General features: G+C 47.2%; 1 protein-coding gene across 3 annotated transcripts in view; it reads left to right on the plus strand.

Moving 5' to 3' along the window:
• Positions 1 to 18,509, plus strand: part of Stk35 (serine/threonine kinase 35) — a 32,799-nt gene extending 14,290 nt beyond the window's left edge. For 2 of the 3 annotated variants that reach the window (XM_028878547.2, XM_028878548.2), the window contains exon 4: positions 13,942 to 14,028. Coding sequence is in view for 1 of the 3 variants with exons in the window: in XM_028878549.2 (XP_028734382.1) it covers positions 13,942 to 14,018 (77 nt within the window). In the remaining 2 variants the exon portion in view is untranslated. Of the gene's footprint in view, positions 1 to 13,941 lie in introns of all 3 variants that reach the window. The other variant, XM_028878549.2, reaches the window with a different exon arrangement.
• The last annotated feature ends 1,183 nt before the right edge of the window (positions 18,510 to 19,692 follow it).

Raw genomic sequence — 19,692 nt, forward strand, 5'->3', positions numbered from 1 at the left:
GAAGGAAAATGGAAAGTGCAAATGCGTCCTATTGTCGTTAGGAAAAGTAGAGCTTCCTCAATTCCCAAACTAGATGGCGGGCTGAGAAGCAGTAATACGGACGGCTCTTTCTGAGAGGAATTTGCTGTGAAGAGGATCTGAGAAGCGTGTGGTAGTCAGAACCCTACAGAGACAGGGATTCATTTGAGGATTGTCCCAAATGAAGGGGCAGAATTTAAATTCCCTAATGTCTAGGTACCTTTCTGTTAGACTTGTCATGGCTGGGGAATTTGAGCATACCTGGTCCTAATACCAACATGAAAAACTCAACTGAATAACATTTAGGTAAGTGCTGAATGAGTAGTTACTGTTGCTGTTTTGTAACAATGAGAAGAGAGAGATACTGCACTTGGGGCTGGAAAGGTAGAATTCGTATGGAGAGATAATGGGCTACAAACAGTGTAGGGATTGAGTCTTATTTCTGTGGTTTATTGGCTGTATGATCATCAGGCAGAGTATTTCACCACTTTGGGCCTTGGTTTTATTACCCACAAAATGGAATTAACCATGCATAATTTATAGGGGTTGTAGAAGGGCCCCAGACTAATTGTTTCAGTTAAGCTTTAGGTGTGTGCTTAGCCGAGGTGGAGGCACGGGCTTAGTAGCTTTTTTCTGTAAGAACATTGGGTGATTTGCCTTTAAAACAAAGCCAACTTGTCCTGTTGATTGTTCTAGAAAGGTATTTAACAAGTGCTCAATAAGGCCTATCTTTCTCTTATTTGTCACTTTTAGAAGAGAGTAATTTTAGTGAATCCTATCAGCCACAGCCTTATCCCAAGCAGGAAGCCAGCCAGACTGATGTTTCTGGTGCCATAACCCATACTTTCCCAGAGAGGGTGTTGTGATATGAGGGCCTTGTATTAATAACCAAGCTTGTGGTCCAATACACAGATTTCTATTATTAGGGCCTTTTGAAGCCAAGCTCTTGGGTGACATATTTGGAATGGACAGCTAAAGCCTGCTGAAGGAAATCAGATGTTGATATGACCTGAGGTATCTGTGGAGGGATGAGGTCATAGAAAATATTCTTCACTCCATATGAGGTCTTGGTAGTTGCTTAACATCAAAGAACTAAACCTGGTTTTTGTTTGTTGAAGGTTATAGATAGAACTAATAAGGTGTGGACTTTAGATTTTAACTCAAGTCTTAAGATATAGTCATAATTGAATCCGGTGAATAACTTAGCATGGACCAGCCTGACATTGGCTGTCCAGCTCTAAGTAGTCTGAAGTGCAGGCAAGGGTAAGAGAACTTAGTAGGTTTCCCATGGGAGGTAGTTCTTCTATGAGATTTAATGTCTTGGTCCAAGCCAGGCCTCAAGGAAAGGTGTGGTTGATAAAGGGCCAAGGCCTTTGATTTCTGTCCCAGAAGCTGATTTTAGCCTTAGTCTCTGGAGCATTGAATTGGTGGGGGCAGGAGGAGGGACTTGCCACTCTGTGGCCTGAAGTAGATTATTGCATCCATAAGAATGAGGCATTTAGTAGAATGATCACTTGGCTACAGGGGATCTACTGATTCACAATTTTGGGGGGGTGGTTCAGGCAGACTTAGAACTTGTCTTTTCTGTCTTAACTTGTTTTGCGTCCCTGTGTCTAGAGCAGGGGTCAGTGCTGTCTTAACCGGGTCTCATTAGCACTCCACAGAGTTGTGCCAAGAGAGAACTTTGGGGGAAGATGCCATATTTGGTTCTTTCTTGTCCCAGGAAATGGAACTTGCCTTTGACTGTGATGACTTTGGCTTAGGGACCAGTGCACACACATGTCCTTGGGGCCTTATCTTTCTAGGTGTTTTGGAGTTTTCCTTCACAAATGGGGAAAGCTGGTTATCAGGTTCAGGCAGCTTCCTGGGGCATCCTTGTTGCTACCTCTTGATGGCTCCTGCTCTCAGACTTTAGGAAGCTGAGCTGTCAGTTCTGTAATGGGTTGTGTACCCACCCAGGGGCCCTCTGTTCCTGCAAGCTGGATGGATATGCAAACATCTGGAAGGAACAGGCCTGCCCTGGGGCTGTTGGTAGCAAGGCCCAGATGCTGCTCATACTCTGGGCTCTCTCTGACATCCTTGAGTCCACCCAGCAGAGATCACATCCCTTGGGTAAATCTGAGGGACTCTGATAATCATCCAGCTGCCAGCAAAGCTGCCTGAAGGTTTAGCTTTCTTCCGACTTTCATCTATCTCTTGGGACCCTAGGGACATGAAGACACTCCCACTGACCAAAGTAATAACTTCATGTTATCAAAGAAGCCTGCTTTGGGAGGCCTGTGAGTTGGGGCCAGTGCTCTTGCTCTTCATCTCTATCCCTGAATTAACTTATTCATGGAATTCATATTGTTATGTACTTACTGTTCTACATCATCTGTCTAGTTATGTATTTGTCCTCATTCTGTATGAGAGCAGCAGTTCATGAAGAGTCAGAATTCGATACAGTGTGTGTGGTCAGAGCTTCCATCCCTTCAAGTCTGCCTTCTGCAGTCTCTTGAAAACCACATTTGTGTGGTTCAAGCTTTGAAAGCAGGCCATGAGTTCCCTTCCAGAAAGGTCTGCCCTCATAGGCCTGCATACATAGTTCCTGTGGGTGTCCTCCACAGACACAGCTGCTCTTGGTGTGCATACCGCAGCAGGATGACAGCCATTGCGTTGGTGATGTCTACCTGTGTCCAGATTTCTTTGGGTTACTCTGACACTGCCCTTTGGCAGGGGAGGCAGGCTCGGATAGAGACACCCATATAACCAAGGGGTGTTCTCATTTAAGTGATGCAGCAGCAGCTTGAGAAAAGAAGAGTCCTGGCTGAAGCCTGTTCCCAAAAGTCAGCCAGAAATTTCAGGTAGATGAGGACCCAAAGCAGAAGAGGAACGTTGTCATAATTTGCAGTGACAGATCTCCCAACTTTCTCAGATCCTGACTAAAGCTTCGGATGCCATCATTTTGTCTGCTCTCATGGGTGGGACCGCCTGGGACCCTGTGTTGGAAAATTCTGGGGCCAAGTCAGGTTTGGTAGGGGAGTTCATCTTAGAACCTGGCAGGCAGGTACCCATTGATGGCATGGGTCATTTAGAAGTCAGCGTTGTCTCCTGAGAGCTTGCAGTTTAGTTATAGATGATGGCTCTGGAGAGCAGGCAAGCCTTTGTGGAGAAATATTTAGGGCTGGTTCTTGAGGGAGTTTGGGAATATCTTATCATAGTTGAGCTGCGAGGAGATCACTTGGGTATGTGCGGAGGAGGCCTTGTTCACTCAGGACTACTCTGTTGTGAGAGGAGGGTGGGATTCCCAAGTGCTGATGCATGGAGTCAGGCCTGAGGAGAGTGCCTAAGATTTGTCTTGACAAAGTGGGAAGCGCAGATAAGTTGCCTGCCCCTCTTCATTCACCTAATACCCTCATGATACTCCAAATCAGAGGAAATAGAGATCCCTTTCAGCATTTCTAGGGCTCAGAGGCATGGCAGGTCTTAAAAATGCCAAGCAAGTTTAAAATAAATCAATACTATAAAACACTGCAGTGAATTTCCCAACTTTAACGGAATTTCACTTTCAGTAAGAGGTACCAGGGGAAAGCTGTAACTCAGCCTGCAACATAAACAGGTCAGAAAGAATTCTGTATTTTGTTTCTTTGTTAAAGGAAATGATGTCTAGGGACTTGAGAAGAATGTATTAGAGCCACCCAGGTACCCCGTAAGGCATAGTAAGGAAGATAGAAATGCTTGTTTTCCGGCTACAAAACAAATCTTGATTTGATGCTGGGGGAAGGAGTCTTGTGAATGATGGCTGGATTTTTTTGGTTTTCTGAATTCAGAAGCCTGGTGCTATAGCAGTGATGAGGGAAACAGACTGGCTATATCATGTTGGGTTTTAGTGTTTATCATATTGTCCAGTGAGTAAAATTACCAAAACGATGTGAGGCAGCTGGTTGGTTCTGTATCTCTGTCCATTCTCTGGGAAAGGGACACCCTTAGCAACCAGACAGATACAGCAGATACAGCACCCCTTTGCTTTTCCTTTTCTCCTTTTTATTGGACATGCCGAAGACATGCCCTTCCTGAAGGCTGGAGTCGAGGGCAAATCTCAGGCGTGGAGTAGGAGTATGCTGAGATCTTGGCAGATTGCTCAGACACTGCCAGCGGGACCCAGCCCCTTGTACCAGACATAAAGAAAACTGGAAGTCCCAAGTAAGCACTCATTTGTTGTTAGTAACCAGATTGCCTGTTTGGATCTGGTGAATGTTTGGAAGGAACTCTCAGTTTGCATGGGGCAGCAGAAATGGGTGTGAAAATACCACACCCAGACAAACAACAGGGTGACTTTTTACCTTTATGAAACTTGTTCTGGGGTTTAAGCCAAGTACCTAAAGTGAAGTACAGCTGTCACCACTGACACAGTCCAGACGTCCTCCTCCCTCCCTGGACCATCTCAGGGCCTAGGTTCATTCTACTGTGGTATAAAAAGCCTTTGGAGAACACACAGCTCCATCTCCGTTACAGAAAACCAGAACTCCACTTGCCCACCTGCTCCTAGAGCTGGGGGTTGATGCTGCAGGAAGACTAACGGAAGTCTTCTGCAACCCCATTCCTTGACCTTGGGTGAATGGGGCTGTGTTGGAAGGTGATTTCAATTTAGCAGTGGCAAGAACTGAAGACAGCCAGAGCAAGGAGTTTCCTACTAACTAGATTATAATTCTGATCAGCTAGAGAGCTTCAAGCCACTGTCACAGTCCTCTCAGCTGTCTTTAGGACCTAAGGACAGTTATCAAAAGCTTAGGGGTGCCTCCATAGCCTTAACTGGACTTCTGGCTGGTTGAGAAGAGGCTTCTGTCTTTCAGTATCCTTTCACACCTTGGTTTGAACGATACGCGGTACAAAGGAAAGGCAGGTCTTGACAGTAGAACCCAGGAACCCCTAGGTCCTTTCTCTTTGCACATGTGAGCATATGCAGGCCTGGGACAAGCTGGCTTCTTCATCATTGGGAAACATAAGTGGGATGTGAAAGGGAACCCCTACTTCCTCAACTTGCTGAGCTTGCCAGACTCAGTACTCCTGCTGTTTATCTTGTTAAATCCTGTGCCGTTGATATTGCTGTCCCTTCTCCATGTTCTCACTTCCTTTCCAGAGAGGAAGTGATTTAGCTATGTGAGTGACAAGGCTCAAGGCTGAAGCTCCAGCCCAGGCTCTCCTCCATTGTGCTCCAAAGAGGCCATGTAGGCAATCCTGGGGGGTCCAGAGCGTCTTAAGGCCAGTAGCAGCTCAGAGAAAAGAGTGCTGTCTTGTTGAGATAAGTGACAGCCACGTTTGGGACTCTCATGTCTAGATGCACGTGGAGAAGGGCATCCTGAGCAGAACTCCAAGTGAGCATTGTCAGAGCACAGGAATATGTGAGAAGAGCCTAGGCTGCCTCCTACGAAGGTCAGCTATCTCTGAGCTGCCGGGGGCTTTCTCAGCCCGAAGAAGATGAACTTGATCTTGCAAAGAAGGTGGGGCTGGAGAGTGGGTGGAACGGTGCCTGTAGGCTTTAGGAGGTGGGTCAGCCTGGGAGGGAGCTACAGAAGCACGCCTGGCAGGTGCCTCTGCAGAGAGCATGAGCTGCGCAGTTCCCTGACCGTAGCGAAGCTTCCACAGTAGTGACATTGAGGGGCTTGCTATGGAATCTTCATGTAAGCCACACTCCACTTGCTGTGTCAGTGGCTCTGGGCAGCTCCTCTCCTTTCTCTGGGCTTTTTCCCTGTGTGAAATGCAGGATGGTGCTCACAGTGGTCTCCACTGAAGTTCAGCAAGCAAAGAATTTAGCAGTGGCAATGCCCCATTTTACCAAAATCGTGGTATTTTCTTTTTGCCAAACCTTCATAAGCTGACCACGAGTATCATTTTCTCTCTCCTTAATAATGTGTAGAGGAACCCTTCTTTCCCCTAAGAAAGCCACAGACTCCTTAGAAAGAGCCCCAAGGATTTCCCGTGGCATGCTCAGCTTTGAGCTGGACCAGAAGACCATGCAATCTTTTTGCCTCTATCATTTTGGCCTTGAGGCTTTCCTTTATAACCACAAATTGTCCTGTCACTACATGGAAGAGTGACCTTGCCTTTAGAAACAAGGACTTAGATGACTTCCTCCTGGTGGGAAAGTGTCCTTTGGGGAAATCCCAGGATCCCCGACTTTTCCCTGGAGCCCTTTCTCTGCTAATCACAGCAGCTCAGTTGAACCTGGTTCTGTGGGGCCTAACTGAGGCAATTGGCAGCTTTTATTTCAGCCCTTCCCGTAATAAGCTTGAGGCAGGGTGTTTGTTATGGTATCTACCTATCTAATGCTGATTTTATCAGAGCTGTTTCTAGGAACAAAACCTGCCTCTTTCAGTCTTATTTCATCCAGGACCTGCTCACTAGCTAAAGTGCCCAAGGAAAAGCCCCAGCCCTAGCCCCAAGACCTGTTGACTTAGTCAAGGTCAGATCAGAGATCTCAGTGGGTCCAAGTTCTCCAGCACATTCAGGATGACTCAGCAGACAGCCCTGACTACTATCAGGTCACCATGGAGCCTTTTAAATCTAGACTCTTCCATCTTGGCCAGGGATTCTTCTTGGTGTCCATTTGGTGAACTTTTTAATACTATTAATTTCAGCAGCACACTTTAAGGAGTCAGATGGCTTGAAATAGTATTGTCAGTAATACGGTGATGTGACCATCTTATGAGCAGGTCTCCAGGTACAAGAGCTTCCTGAGTGCAGTTGCCATCGGCTCGCTCACTGCCCCTTGGAGCATTCTGTCCAAGTACAGGAGAAGCTGCCGTGTTTTCAACAGCATGCGACCCTGGCTTTAAATTCTGCTCCTGTCCTTTCTCTCACCGGTCCTGCCCTGACAGCCATTGGGTTAGCAGTGGTGCTTCAGAAATGTGTTTCTTAGGGGGTACATTAGCTGTGGATCCAGCTTCAGGTGATAGGAGATAGAGCCCATGTCTCTCCATGGTGTTGTATGCATGAAGAAGGGTCCCAGGTTCCGTTTGAAGAGATAGTGCTCACCCTTTCTCATTGACCTGCTTCCCTGCCATCTCAGCCACACATACTGTTTACCTATGCCTACCTCCAGAGCCCTGGGCAGTTCCTCTGGGCATTCATAGGCTACCTCTGGTTAGTTTTTGCCTGCATAAGTCAGGCTCCTGGCTTTCACTGGACCTTATGTCATGGATGCATCTCAGAATCTGAGTAGTGAGATGGTCTACCAGAAAACTGTAGATGACGTACACGTTGAGGATTTGAGGCCTTTCAGGGATTCTAGACCCCACGCTAAATTCCTGAGAGTAGAAGAGCGTTGGATTAAAAATCCCTTCTCTGTTGTCAAGTTCTTCCTTGAGCACTTGGGGAACAAGTGAAGTCTCTAAAGGAAAACCCTGCGGTACCGGAAGCCAGGCCTCTCCTGTCCTTGTCCACCTTGTAGAGATGCAGTTCTTCCTGCTGTGTCTGACGAGGCCTCCACCTGGGAATCTGCCTAAGACTTGCCCGTGCTCTTGCAGCCCAGAGCTATCGTGCCTTTCAGAGAAGCCAAGAGGCCAGATTCCTCTGCACAAAGTGGGCGCGTGGGATGTAGAAGACGGGAGGGTGAGCCTCCTGGGTCCGAGTGGATACTGCCTGTTTGCTTTGAGAGCCGCCATCTGTCCACAGCCACCCCTCTGACGTTGTGAATTAGGAGTGTGGAGTCCGAGTCCTCCAGCACTGCCAGAACTCCATTCTTACCTCCTGAGCTACTTGCCACCTTCGAGGAGTAAAGCCGTTTTCAAAACCTAATTACTATTTATTTACTTTCCACCTTATAGACAGATAGTTGCCAGGTTCTAACTCTGCTCTTGACATGAGCCGTGTACTATGTGTGATGTAACTCCAGGGACAGTCTGGAGCCAGCTGTCACTCAGCTTTGTCACACCTGGGTTTCAGGAGCTCTCTCAAGGTGAGCATTGTGTGGAATCTGCTTTCCCTTTGAGGGAATTTCTCCTGCTGAGAAGTTGGGAAGAAAAGGTGGAGCCGGGAGCCTCTTTCTGTAACCAGGAGACTGTCTAAATGTCAGAAAAATTCATGGTCTCCATATGCATCATTTCTCCTGGCCAGCTCTGATGGTGAGAGAGCCGAGGGATGGTTCAGCTTGGTTCCAAAGTAGCCCAGGCATCAGGGTCGGGCACAGTCCCAGCTCTGTCCCTCACCAGATGTCAGAGCGTGGAGAAGTGGCCAAATCTTCATAGGTGTGAATGAACTTTCTTCCTCCGTGTACTGGCTGGCTGCTCAGATGCTCGCTGTGGGTGTGTGTCAGTACTGGGCAGTAGGCGAGGAGCTTAGTCACAGAAGTTCTTATAACCATATTTCCCCCTTAATGCTGTCCTGTTGGATGTATCTGAGGAGTTCATAAGTTAGTTTCATGTTGCCGTGCATACTAATTTGAGAGTTTCCATCAGTCATTCTGTCTATGAGCTCATTGGAGCCTGCAGCAGCGTGTGGTATGTGATAGCCCTAAGAGACTCAGCAGACTAGTCTAATGGTAGTGAGGTGGAGGCCGGCAGTGTGGGGAGTAGAGGCTGTCGGGCCTCGAGGCTCACCACAAAGCAGAAGCCTTGCAAAGACTGTTCTTAGGCCATCCATGCCTTGTGGGAGGAGGTCCGGAGGGGGACCTGGAAGGCTAGGTGACAGCCAGATGAGGAAGGAAGCAGAAGAGTGGGTGCTAAAGCCTAAGACAAGGGGGCTCTCACCCCAAGAGAAGACTCACTAGAGACCAAGTTGTAAATTTGCTCTAACAAAACGACTGTTGGGACGCTGGACAGGGTAGCAGATGCCTGTAGTCCTAGTAAGTACTTAAGAGGCCGAGGCGAGAGGCTTGTCTTTGGGACCATTATGGCCGATTTATGCCCTCTGACCAGAGCTCAGGGCTGCTCTTCATCACTGTTCATTCTCTCACCCTGTATGGGAGATAGAAGCTAGTCCTGAATTAAGGCTTGAGAAGTGAATTCCAGGCTAGTCATGATGACTCAGGCTTGTTATCCCAGCACTCAGGGAGGCTAAGGTGGGCGGATTGCCTTGACTTAGAGACCAACCTGAGTCTAAGCCAGAATGAGATCCTGTTTCAATAAAACAACAAAAAAAGTTAAGTTCTAGGTCTGATGCCCTCAGCCAAAATGACCATTGGACAGTATGGTAGTTGGAGTGTCCACTCTGCCAGCCGAGTGGTGAATAGGTGAGTATGAGTGAACCAGATGGACTGCTGGCAGTTTATTGGAGTTCCCACTCCTCACAGCAGACATTAAAATGTAAATCACACTGTCTGCATTTCCAAAAAATAGGAAGGGAGGGAGGCAAGGATCATGGTTGTGACTAGGATGTGGAGGCTGGCAAGAGCCCACCAAGGCTCTAATGGTCATCTTCTAACGAGCATTAGTAATGGGCTGGCTGCTCTGACTCCAAACCAGATAGTCTTTACTGTTCTTGTTGAGGTAGACAAAAGTGCCACCTCCATCCTCCTATAAGCATGTGCTGTGGCTTCCCTGGAAAAGCGTGCCTGTCTGTCTTATGTTTCACCTGCTCATCTTCTGAAAACACAGGCAGAAAGCAACAGGGAAAAGCCGCATGAGGCTGGAATGGCTGCTAGGTCATCAGGGAGTATGAGAAGCCAAGTTGAAAACTGGGAAGAAGTCCTCAAGCAGACCTTTGGGGGAATCTTTCATTCCTGTTGCCAGTAGGGGAGCAGAAGCATCCAGTGAAACAGGCCTCAGAGATCTGAGTTTTCTCCCCAGAGTTCATGCTCCTTACATATAGACCTCGGGTCTGGTTAATTTTGGTGCATGCTGGTTTTGTTTGTTTTTGATTTTTGAATTGAAAACATTTTTTCCCATTTAATATATTCTGATCATGGTTCCCCCTTTCCCAGCTTCTCCCAGATCCTCCCCACCTCTTCACCCACTGAACTCCACTCATTTTTTCTTTTTCTCTTTAGGAAACAGACAAATTTAAAAAAACAAACAAACAAACTAGAATTTAATCCAAAACAAACAAAAAACCAGGAGAAACTCATACATACAGAGAGAGACACCCAACACCCAAAACACATAAACACAAAACCGGAAACGATAATATGCAAAAGACCAGTAAGGTAAAAAAAAAAAAAAAAAAAAAAACTCCAAAAATACCATTGAGTTTGTGTTGGCCATCTACTGCTGGGCATGGGAGGCGGGGGTGCCCTAGGTATAGTGTATATACTCGAACTCCATTGAGAAAACTAGGTTTCCTTTGGCAAGCCTTTGCCAATTGAAGATAGCTTTTTGGTTAGGGATGGAAGCTCTGTCTGGTTCCCCCTCTCAGTGCTGGGCCCTGTCTAGCTTGGACTTGTGCATGCTAACACAGTCTCTGTGAGTTCATAGGTGCATCAGTTCTGTGTCTGGAAGGCCTTGTTTCCTTGGTGTCATGCATATCCGCTGGCTCTTCAAGTCTTTCCACCTCCTCGTCCACAAAGAATGAGATCTCTCATTGTCTGTGCACGGCCCAATTGTAGGTCCCTTTCCCATCTACTGTAAGTGAAAGCTTCTCTGATGGCTGAGCAAGACACCAATCTATAGGCTTAGCACAAAGTTGTTAGGAGTCATTTTATTGCTGTGTTTCTTTAGGAGAAAAATTTGGTATTTGGTTTTCCTCTAGGCCTATGACCTGCTTATCCAGTCTCAGGTTCTTGGCCACCCAAGCAGTGTCAGGCATGGGTTCCATCTCACGGAGTGGGTCTTTAATCCATTCAGATAGTGGTTGGTTATTCCCACAGTGTTTGTTCCAGTTGCAGGCAGGTTACCATGGTAGATCACAGGGTTTGTAGCTGGGTTTGCGGTTCCCTTTCTCCTCCGGGAGCATGCAGAGTACCTTCCAGTATCATGAACACTTGTCAATAGGGGTGAAGGCTCTGCTTAGGTACCAGGTTGGCTTCCCCGTGTTCAAGGAGATATGTAAGTGTTGTTTGCAGCAGTAGGCTGTACCATCAGCTGGTAGAAAGCAACCAATATCCTTCACAGTATCCTGAGTTGTTGGGGGCTTTCCATGGGGCCCCTTTAACCCATTCCTGGCACCGGAAGTTTTGCTTGGTGGAGAAAACTACATAGGGAGGGCATTTCTCCTCCATGGTTTGACTCCATTTAGATTTCTTTCTTATATGTATATATTAAAAGATGCTTCTACAGTAGTCAGTTTCCATATGACCCCCTCCAGTGGTCCTCAGTGTTAGTTGTCCCTCGCCATAATCCCTTCCGTATTCCTCTCTTCCTTTCCTCCTGCCTTCAGTTTAATCCTCCCATTCCATCCCTCTCCCCCAATTTGTCTGTAACTATATATTCTGTTTCTCCTTCCTTGGGAGATGCTTCCCTTACTCTACACTTAACCTCTTTGCAGAGTGTGTGCTTTTATGTAGAGAGGTTGGGTCTGGTTAATTTTGGTACATTCTGGTTTTTATGTATAAGTTTTGTTTGTTTTTTTTAATAATAGTTAAACGTAAGGATAAAAGGTGATTCTTGGTTTTGGTCCCTTCTTGCTGGCTGTCTTTTGAGGCAACACAGGGCATCATGTATCCAAAAGTCTGTGTGTGTGTCTGTGTCTGTCTGTCTGTCTGTGTCTCTGTGTGTATTTCAGTATGTGTGTAGGCTTTCCCTCTTTTTTTTTTTTTTTTTTTTTTAGATTTACTCATTTTATTTCATGTATATGACTGCTTTTTCTGCATGTATGTATATGTATCATGTGCATGCCTAGTTTCCATGGCGGTCAGAAAAGAGCATAGGATCCTATGAAACTGAAAGTATAGTTGCTTGTGTGTACTGGTACTCAAACCCAGGTCCTCTGGAAGAGCAACCAATGTTCTTAACTACTGAGTCATCTCTCCAGCCCCTAGGATCTCCCCTTAAAAGACCATCAGAGCTTAATCATGGAATCCCACCCAAATGACTTATGTAATCCTAATTACCTCCCAAAGGCCACATCCATTCAAACACCCCAAGTTTTCACCTGTTACCTTGTAAGGACTTTAACCTCCATCCTGAGCTGTAGAGACAAACCATATTCCTACTTTCTACTACACAGCTTTGTAACTTATGTATTCCACTTGACTCATTAACAGGCTTCCCACTGATGCATAAATGCCACCCATCTCTCATTCTTCACTATAACATTTTTTTTAGTCTCTAGTTTGGGACATTGGAAGTAATTTCCCATAATTGAACATCTTTATTTGTGAATTCTTTATCATGTTTAGAGTTAGAGGTGATAGCTAGGTTTCTAGAAGTGAGCTATCAGGCTCTAGCTCTCAGCAGACCTGAAGTTCTGAAAGCATCTTTCCCAGCTGCTTCCCATCCTCCAACAGTGTGGGAGATGCCTTTCCCATGGTGCCTGCAACTGCTTGTGATGGCTGAATGGCTGAAGGTGCATTCAGAGTCTAGCTGGAGACACAGGCAAAGGAAATGGGCACATTGCATATGTCCGAAGCTTCTGTAGGCCCGGTACTTTATACTCCTTCTACTCAGAGCCCAAAAGAGACGGAAGACTTTAGAGGAGACAGGCAGACAGGCCCACCCTGGTGTCACTTTTGTGAATGAGCTAGGCCACCTTAAGACCTGAGTCTATGGGGCCAGTCTCATCTGGCTGTACTGACCGCAGCTCCAGTGAAGAGGGTACACACTGGGCTGGAACCAGGGCGTACTTGTCAAGCTGCAGACAATGAGCTCGGTGTGTCCATGGAGCAAGGAAGCCGTGAAGGGTTGTACGCATACAGGGAAGGGCTTGTTTGGGCCGTCATAGGGTGAAACTGTGCACCTTGAAAACTTTAGAACATCGCTGCCCAGATAGATGACCTGCCTTGCCTAAGACAAAGCTATACTTAGCTATGTGATTAAGTGGCTCAGAATATGGAGCTGACCCAAGACTAATCTCTATTGGCTTTTATGTGCTAGGTTTCCTTGAAGGGCAGCTTCTTGTCTTATTCCTGAGGCCTGGCACCAAAGAAGTTCCCAAATAGCAGCCAGTGCTCACAGGACCAGGCATTCTTCTAAGTAATACAGTGTGACACAAAATGATGTTTCAGGCAACAGCAGACAATATACAATGGTGGTCCCATAAATACTGTCATGTTCAAGCAGCTCTACATTTCATATATCATTAAGCCATGCATAACTGAATTTATGTAATCTTCAAAAACAGCTTATGACATAGGTGTAGATGATGAAACCAAAGAACAAAGGGCTTGAATTTGCACACAGCCAGCTGAGAGCCTGTTTACTAAGACTGTTTTGTCTCCAGAACACTCAGTCATAGCCCCAGTAGATGATGTTGTGGGCAGAATGGGTCCTATCACTTGCTTCTGGGAGACCTTTCTGAGTCCAAGTGACCTAGGAGGAGAGGGTAAATGTGGTCTCTTTAAAACTTGCTGGCTAACTTAGTGTAGGTTCTCAGATGCTGAGTACCATTTTCCCATTTGTAAAGGACAGCGAAATCTTACAAGGGTTGCTGTGAGGCTTATGCCAATAGTTGTGGGTGAGAGTGGAGAAGAAAGTGTAAGGCTAAATAGAACCAAGACCATCAGGGTCTGTTGGGAACTTCTGTCTGGAATAGGTCCTGTAGAGTACAGGGATGCTGGAGTGGGAAGAAGGTAGAGAGAAGATTTGTCATCAGATTGCTGATGGAGCCAGCATGCCTATGTTCCCTCTTCCAGGGTCCGCCCTTAGTCATTACGACCTTGACCACATCAGTTTCCTTACCGAGAAATGAGAGTGTCTTTACAGACGGCAAGGTAGTGAGTGGCTCAGCTTACTCCACGTCGAGTTCTTAGAAAACCCAGCTCACACAGCTTCAGGGTCAGTTTGGTTTGGGTGCCGGCCCTGTACCCTCACCCACTGATCCAATGTCCACTTTTGCCTACCTTCTGTCTTCCAGGTCGATCCTTCGGGACCCACAGTCTCATCATGTCTCGGACAGGATGGCAGAGGGTACAGGTGGTGGCGATCTCCTGACAGCTGGACCTCCCACAATGTGAAGCTTTTGCTTGGGTTTCCCACGCTACCCTTTTCTTTTTCCTTTGTTATAATAATAATTATTATTTTAAACATTAAACCATCAAGACTTCTGAAGAGCAGAAGGCTACACTCTGGACAGGCACCTTTGTATTGTTTGAGTTTTTGTTTTGTTTTTAAGAACATTGAATGTGGGCAAAGCTTATGCATATATTCACCGTTAATCCGTTAATTTCTTAAGTTAGGAAACAATTTTAGTTTTATCTTTCATGTTCTGTTTTCTTTCTTACACATCTCAGTTTTGCTCTAGCATCCCATTTCCCAAAGAAGTTCTATCTGCCCCGAGTTTCGGTGCGAAGATACAAGGAAGCAGCCTCCGAGTTCCCTCCCTCCCAGACGTGGGAGCTCTTGCACTCCTTGGATGGGCTGGTCCTGGCCAGCCCTCAGGCCTCAGTCAGGATCAGAGATGAAGAAGCTCTCAGAAGAGGAAGACCAGGGTTTGGCCAGAAGGACTCTAAAGAAGACCTAAACCATGGGTTTGGTTCTCTTTAAGTTCTTGGGAGCCTCAGGCCACACCAGGACTCACTGTAGTTGGAATTGCTTCCTTCTGCCCTTTCCAAGCGGAGTCCCTGAGGAAGGAGACTGAGAGTGATCATCCCGTCACTTGGGGATAAAGACTCCCCCACCCCCACCCCACTTGCACAAGCCTATCTTCTATTAGGACTGTTGTGCTGACCCTCGTCACTTGGTCTTCCTTGGCCTCTGGCCACTGCTCTGAGGCCAATACCTTTTTCCCTGGATTTTGCCTCCTGGATTATCTTCCCAGGGTGCTGCAAGTCCAGCCTGTCATAGCGACTACCTAGCCCCAGTTTTGACCATTGCAGAGTACCCTCAACTGGCTGCTGCCATCATTTCCTCACAGTGAAAGGTGTGCCCTGTGTATCAGGATCCATGGTGTCACTCACCACCGGGTGATACTGTCAAGCGCCATCTCTCTTACCCGCAGGGACTTCGTGTTAGGTGACCACCCTCTTTGTAACTGTTGTCTGATGAGAAGAGAAGGGACCTGCCTTGAATAGGGAGGTATGAGGCAGACAGGGATGCCCGCATGGCTACTAGAGGGCCCGTAGAGCAGCTAGCCGTCTTAAAGCATCCCAACCTGGATCCCCATGACTCTGCTGTCTGTCTGCACAGCCTTTCACTCTTAACTCCCTGCAGTGTTCTCACAGCCTCCTAAGGGACGATACCTTCCCTCCAGCTGCTTCATGGACCCTGTCATTCTCTCTGGTGCATCCCTCGACTGGGACGCACCTTCGGTTGCTCCAAAACGTTTCCAGATTGTTCACCCTGTTCTGGTCACATGAGATGGGGTCTCTGGACAAGGAAGGAAGGTATCTGTTCGTTCTTGTTTACCTTCCTAAACTAGGACGGTTAGGGAAGTGAGGCCAAGGAGAGCTTTTCTTCCAGCAGCTGTCCCTTGGTCCTGTAGTGTGGGAAGGCCATTGCAACACGGAACCCTGATCAGCTCTGTCCACTTGCATTTCCCAGCCTTCTCTCAGCACCAAAGTTTCTTCCTCTTCTTGGCCAGAGGTCAGCTGCTGCTTCCTGTGGGTACGTGGCTGCAGGTGGTAATGTAGGCCCTTACCTTGCGCTGTACTGTGATAGCATCTCGTCTCCTTGAGTGACTTTTTAAGCAGCCTCCTGAGCCTAATCAGAGAAGCACCTGGGAGGGTGGGAGCAGCAGCAGCCCCTAATTGCAAAGTACATTCCATTTCTGTTCCACGCCCCTCCCTTCCCCTGGGTGCTGCTGTCTTTGTGCCTGAGCAGATGGGAAAAGCAGTCTCTGAGCTCAGGACCCCACACTTCCTGCCGTAGTCCTGCTCTGGGTTCCTAGCAAATCACTAGTCTACCGACCTTGCTCTTTCTCGTCCCCGTCTCTTAGCTCTCTACAATCAAGACTTGGGTTACGGTGCTTTCCCACCGGACTTTTCTTGGTGTCAAAGCAGCCCCCACAGGTTGCAGGTGGGTAGCCCGGGGAGGGTAGCCTGCTTCCCTGCACCTTATCTTCCATGCTCCCAGCTGGCTCTGGCCTGATGACTGCACCTCTCTCTATCTCTGGCTCAGATGAGAGCCAGGTCTTGAGCCCCAAGTGCCTGTTCCTGCATTAGTTGTTGTTGGTTTTGTTTTGTTTTGTTTTGTGTCCCCCCCCCCCTTGCAGTCTATGCTATCACCTACCAGCCAGATGGAAGCTGGCCTGGTGACACGCTTGCTGTGCTATGGCCAGTGAGTCAGCCCCCGGTGGGCTCTGTAGTCTTCCCAAAGCCTGGCTCTCCGTCTCTCTTAGGGATCAGCATCCTTGTCCTCTGTTCCTCCCCTTCTGCCTCTATATGGGTTGCAGGCCTGCCAGTAGCTCTGTGGGGCATCATCTCAGGTGCCTCCAGGTTTGTTAGATCTGTCCACATTCTAGAAGTTGCAGAACTTCTACCGTTTGTCCCTTTTCTTGGGTGTGAGGGTTGCCTGTTGGGAGACTGTCCTGGCCTGAGTTCTCTGTGCTCAGGCTCAGCTCCCTGTGAGTGAAGGACAGATCATAGTGCCTTATTCCATTGTCCTCCTCTGTCCAGACTCTGCCAGAAGCAGGTGGCTGTCTTCTCTGTCCATTCGTCACTTGTACTCATACTCTCCCACCTGTATAGCCACAGGGGACGGAAACCTCTGAGCCCCCACCCACCTCCCGTGGGCTGTAGCCAGACACACCTCCCTCTTGCCTCTGTGGCCCTTCCAGCAGCTCTAGACCAGGACCAAATGCTGCTGCCCACACATGCACACTGCCTTTGTCCCTCCCTGTTCATACCTCTAGCCAGGAAGACACCGACTGCACCATGGGAACTGGCTCCAGCTAACCCCTTCTGGTCATAGGAGACTAAGGGTCGGGCTTTAACCTCCCTCGCTCTAGGGCATTGGGGCGGGGAGTAGGAACGTGAGTCCCACCTTGTAGGGTTTGCCCTTTGGCTGCCTGAGGGATGTTTTAATGTTTACTTAAAGAAATACCCTGTTTACAGCTGGAGGAAAAGTGCGCCCACTCTAGGTGAAGATCTGAGTCTGGATAGGGCCTGGCCTTCCTGTGGCACTGCCAGTGGGTGACTCCAGTGGTAGAGAAGGCGGATAGATGCCTGGAGTGAGCCCGAGGCCCCTGACTCACTGGCTTCGTAACCCCGTGGTGCTAAGACCACTCCTGTCCTCCTCATAGCCTTCTTGCCCCAACAGTCCCACCCCCCTCATTCCTTCCTCCAAGATTTTCAGCTCTAACATATCACTATTTTAGAAAACCAGTGTTCTCAGCAATAAGGTTATATTGTTTTGGTGTGACTCTTTTTCCAAGAACAGGAAAAGAACATTGTGGGAATCTTTATGCTATTAGCTGTTTACTGTGTTAGAAGACAGCATAAAGGATGGATTGTATGTGGGTTTTAACCTTTAGGTATCGTTTGCAAACTTGGGAAGAGCAAGAGTCTAACTGCTATCCTCCAACGAGGGAACGTTACTGCCCTGCCTTATTCCGTTGCCCCCCTCAACCCTGCTCACCTCACGTGAGCTCTTCCCACCTCGTCTCTTGATCATTTGCCCCGCCTTCCACATCTGGGGGCACTAGTGGCTCAACTCTAGGTGGGTCTTTGGGTTATCCCTACCCTTGACTGGGTTCTTTCTCCCCATCTGGCAGCTCCAGACAGCTGCTGGGAGTCTACCTAAGAATTGGCTAAGCTTGGTTATTCAGCTCTCCAGGCCAGCAGACTGGAAGCTGATGCCTCTGCCTTTGCTGATTCTGAGTTTGTCATGCAGCCCTCAGGGCAGCATAGGGTTGACTTTGAGGGAAAGGAGCCTTGTCTGGAAACATGCTCTGGAAGGGGAGCCCAGTAGGTATTCTAGAGCATTGGCTGATGTCAGCATCCACAGCCATCTCTGAGGGACACATCTACTGCCATTGGTTGCCTGGGGGCCCCTAGGATTGAGGGGAGTACCAGGAGTGAGCCTTTTTTTTTTTTTTTAAAAATCCAAGTGTGGTCATAGGAAGAAGGAAACCTACTTAGGGGGTATTTAAAAAAAAAATTGCATCCCAAAGGCTACTACCATCAAAACCGGAGGATATTTCAGTTATTCTTAATGCTCATGTGGGTCAGATTTGGTTTTGAGGGAGATTTAAAGCCAGACACAAGGTTAGTTTCAATACTAGTTAATCTAATTTTCCTTTTTTTTTTTTTTTTTTTTTTTTTTTTTTTGCACAGAAGCTGGTAATATAGGACCTATGTGTGAACAACTTTATATGAATATTTTTTGTACTTGGCTTACTTGGGTTGGTATGATACATTATATTTAAGTTCTTTGAACACTGTGGATCCCCCTATTGTGTATGAATGACTGAGCTTTGTAAATTAAGGGACGTTTGTGTGAATAAAGTTATTTGATGGGGTCTAAAAGCCATATGCTATTTGCAAATGAGTGTTTTGTGATTTTGTTGCTACTGGTTTGGATGAGTGGAAAGGCCACAGCATTGTTATTGGGGTTAGAGTTAGAGCCCTGTGGCACCTTGGGCAAGCTAGACTTGCTGACCTGCCCTCGACAGACCAATTAAAGTAATAATGAAAAACTTGCCAGCTGGGACAAATAAGAGCTTTGATGCATCTCTGTCTTTCCACGTGACGTGGAAGTACTGATGGCTACCTTCAGCAAGCAAAGACAAAACAAGAGCTCGACACTGGGCCAGCATGGCGTTCGTCCTCAACACTGTAGTTCCTTTCCCTTAAGAGTCAGCTTTGGGATTCTAGTAGAGTCTGGAAAGCTGAGCTGGCACTGTGCAGCACTGTTGAAGCTCACCTGTCTAATAAATAAAGATTAATGTTTGACATACAGTCTACCATTGTGGGTCTTTCCCAAGGAGATCTGTGAGTCCTGGAAGAAACAACAAACACAAAAGGAAAAAAACAGGACCCTGGGATACGTGTTAGAGGAAAAGACTTCTGATACAAACTTGGACGGTGTAAACTCCGTTCCAGACCCTGGATACAGGGACAAACAAAGCAAAGGAGTCTTCTCTCCTTGAGCACTTGGGAGTGAGTTGGCACTTGAAGGTAACCCACAAGTTTAGTGGGTTATGTTTGTGTTTCTGTGTGTGTGTCCTAAGATTTCTTTTTATTTTATGTATATGAGTGTTAAGATTTTTTTAAGAGGCATGCACCACTGGACCTGGCTTTTGTCTAACTTTCCAAGAGGCTATATATTATTTGTAAACTTCCAATAATTGCATTTTGCCATAGCCCCCTGTAGTTAGTTGAGTAGGTGTGAAATGTAGATGCCTACTCCATTGTACAGTGGAAGGGCGGGAGAATAGCCAGGGGTTTTTAGATTCTGACTCACCTGGCAGGATTAAACGGCTACAGATGAGCCTGCTGTTTATTAGCCCGTTAACCTCTGGCCACTTCTGACTTCACTTTCTCACCCACAAAGTAGTAAAGGACTGAGAAAGCCTTTTTTACAGGAAAAACATGATGATGCCCTTTCTCTTCCCTGAGCATTCTTTCCCAATCTTGTATCCTTGACAATGGAGTTGGGGCAGTATTTAAAAAGGAAAGAGGAGGTTGTGGCACATGTGTGGGCATGGCTAACATGAAGCATTAGCCAC

Source organism: Peromyscus leucopus, chromosome 4, assembly GCF_004664715.2.
Source record: "Peromyscus leucopus breed LL Stock chromosome 4, UCI_PerLeu_2.1, whole genome shotgun sequence".
NCBI classification, from domain to species: Eukaryota; Metazoa; Chordata; class Mammalia; order Rodentia; family Cricetidae; genus Peromyscus; species Peromyscus leucopus.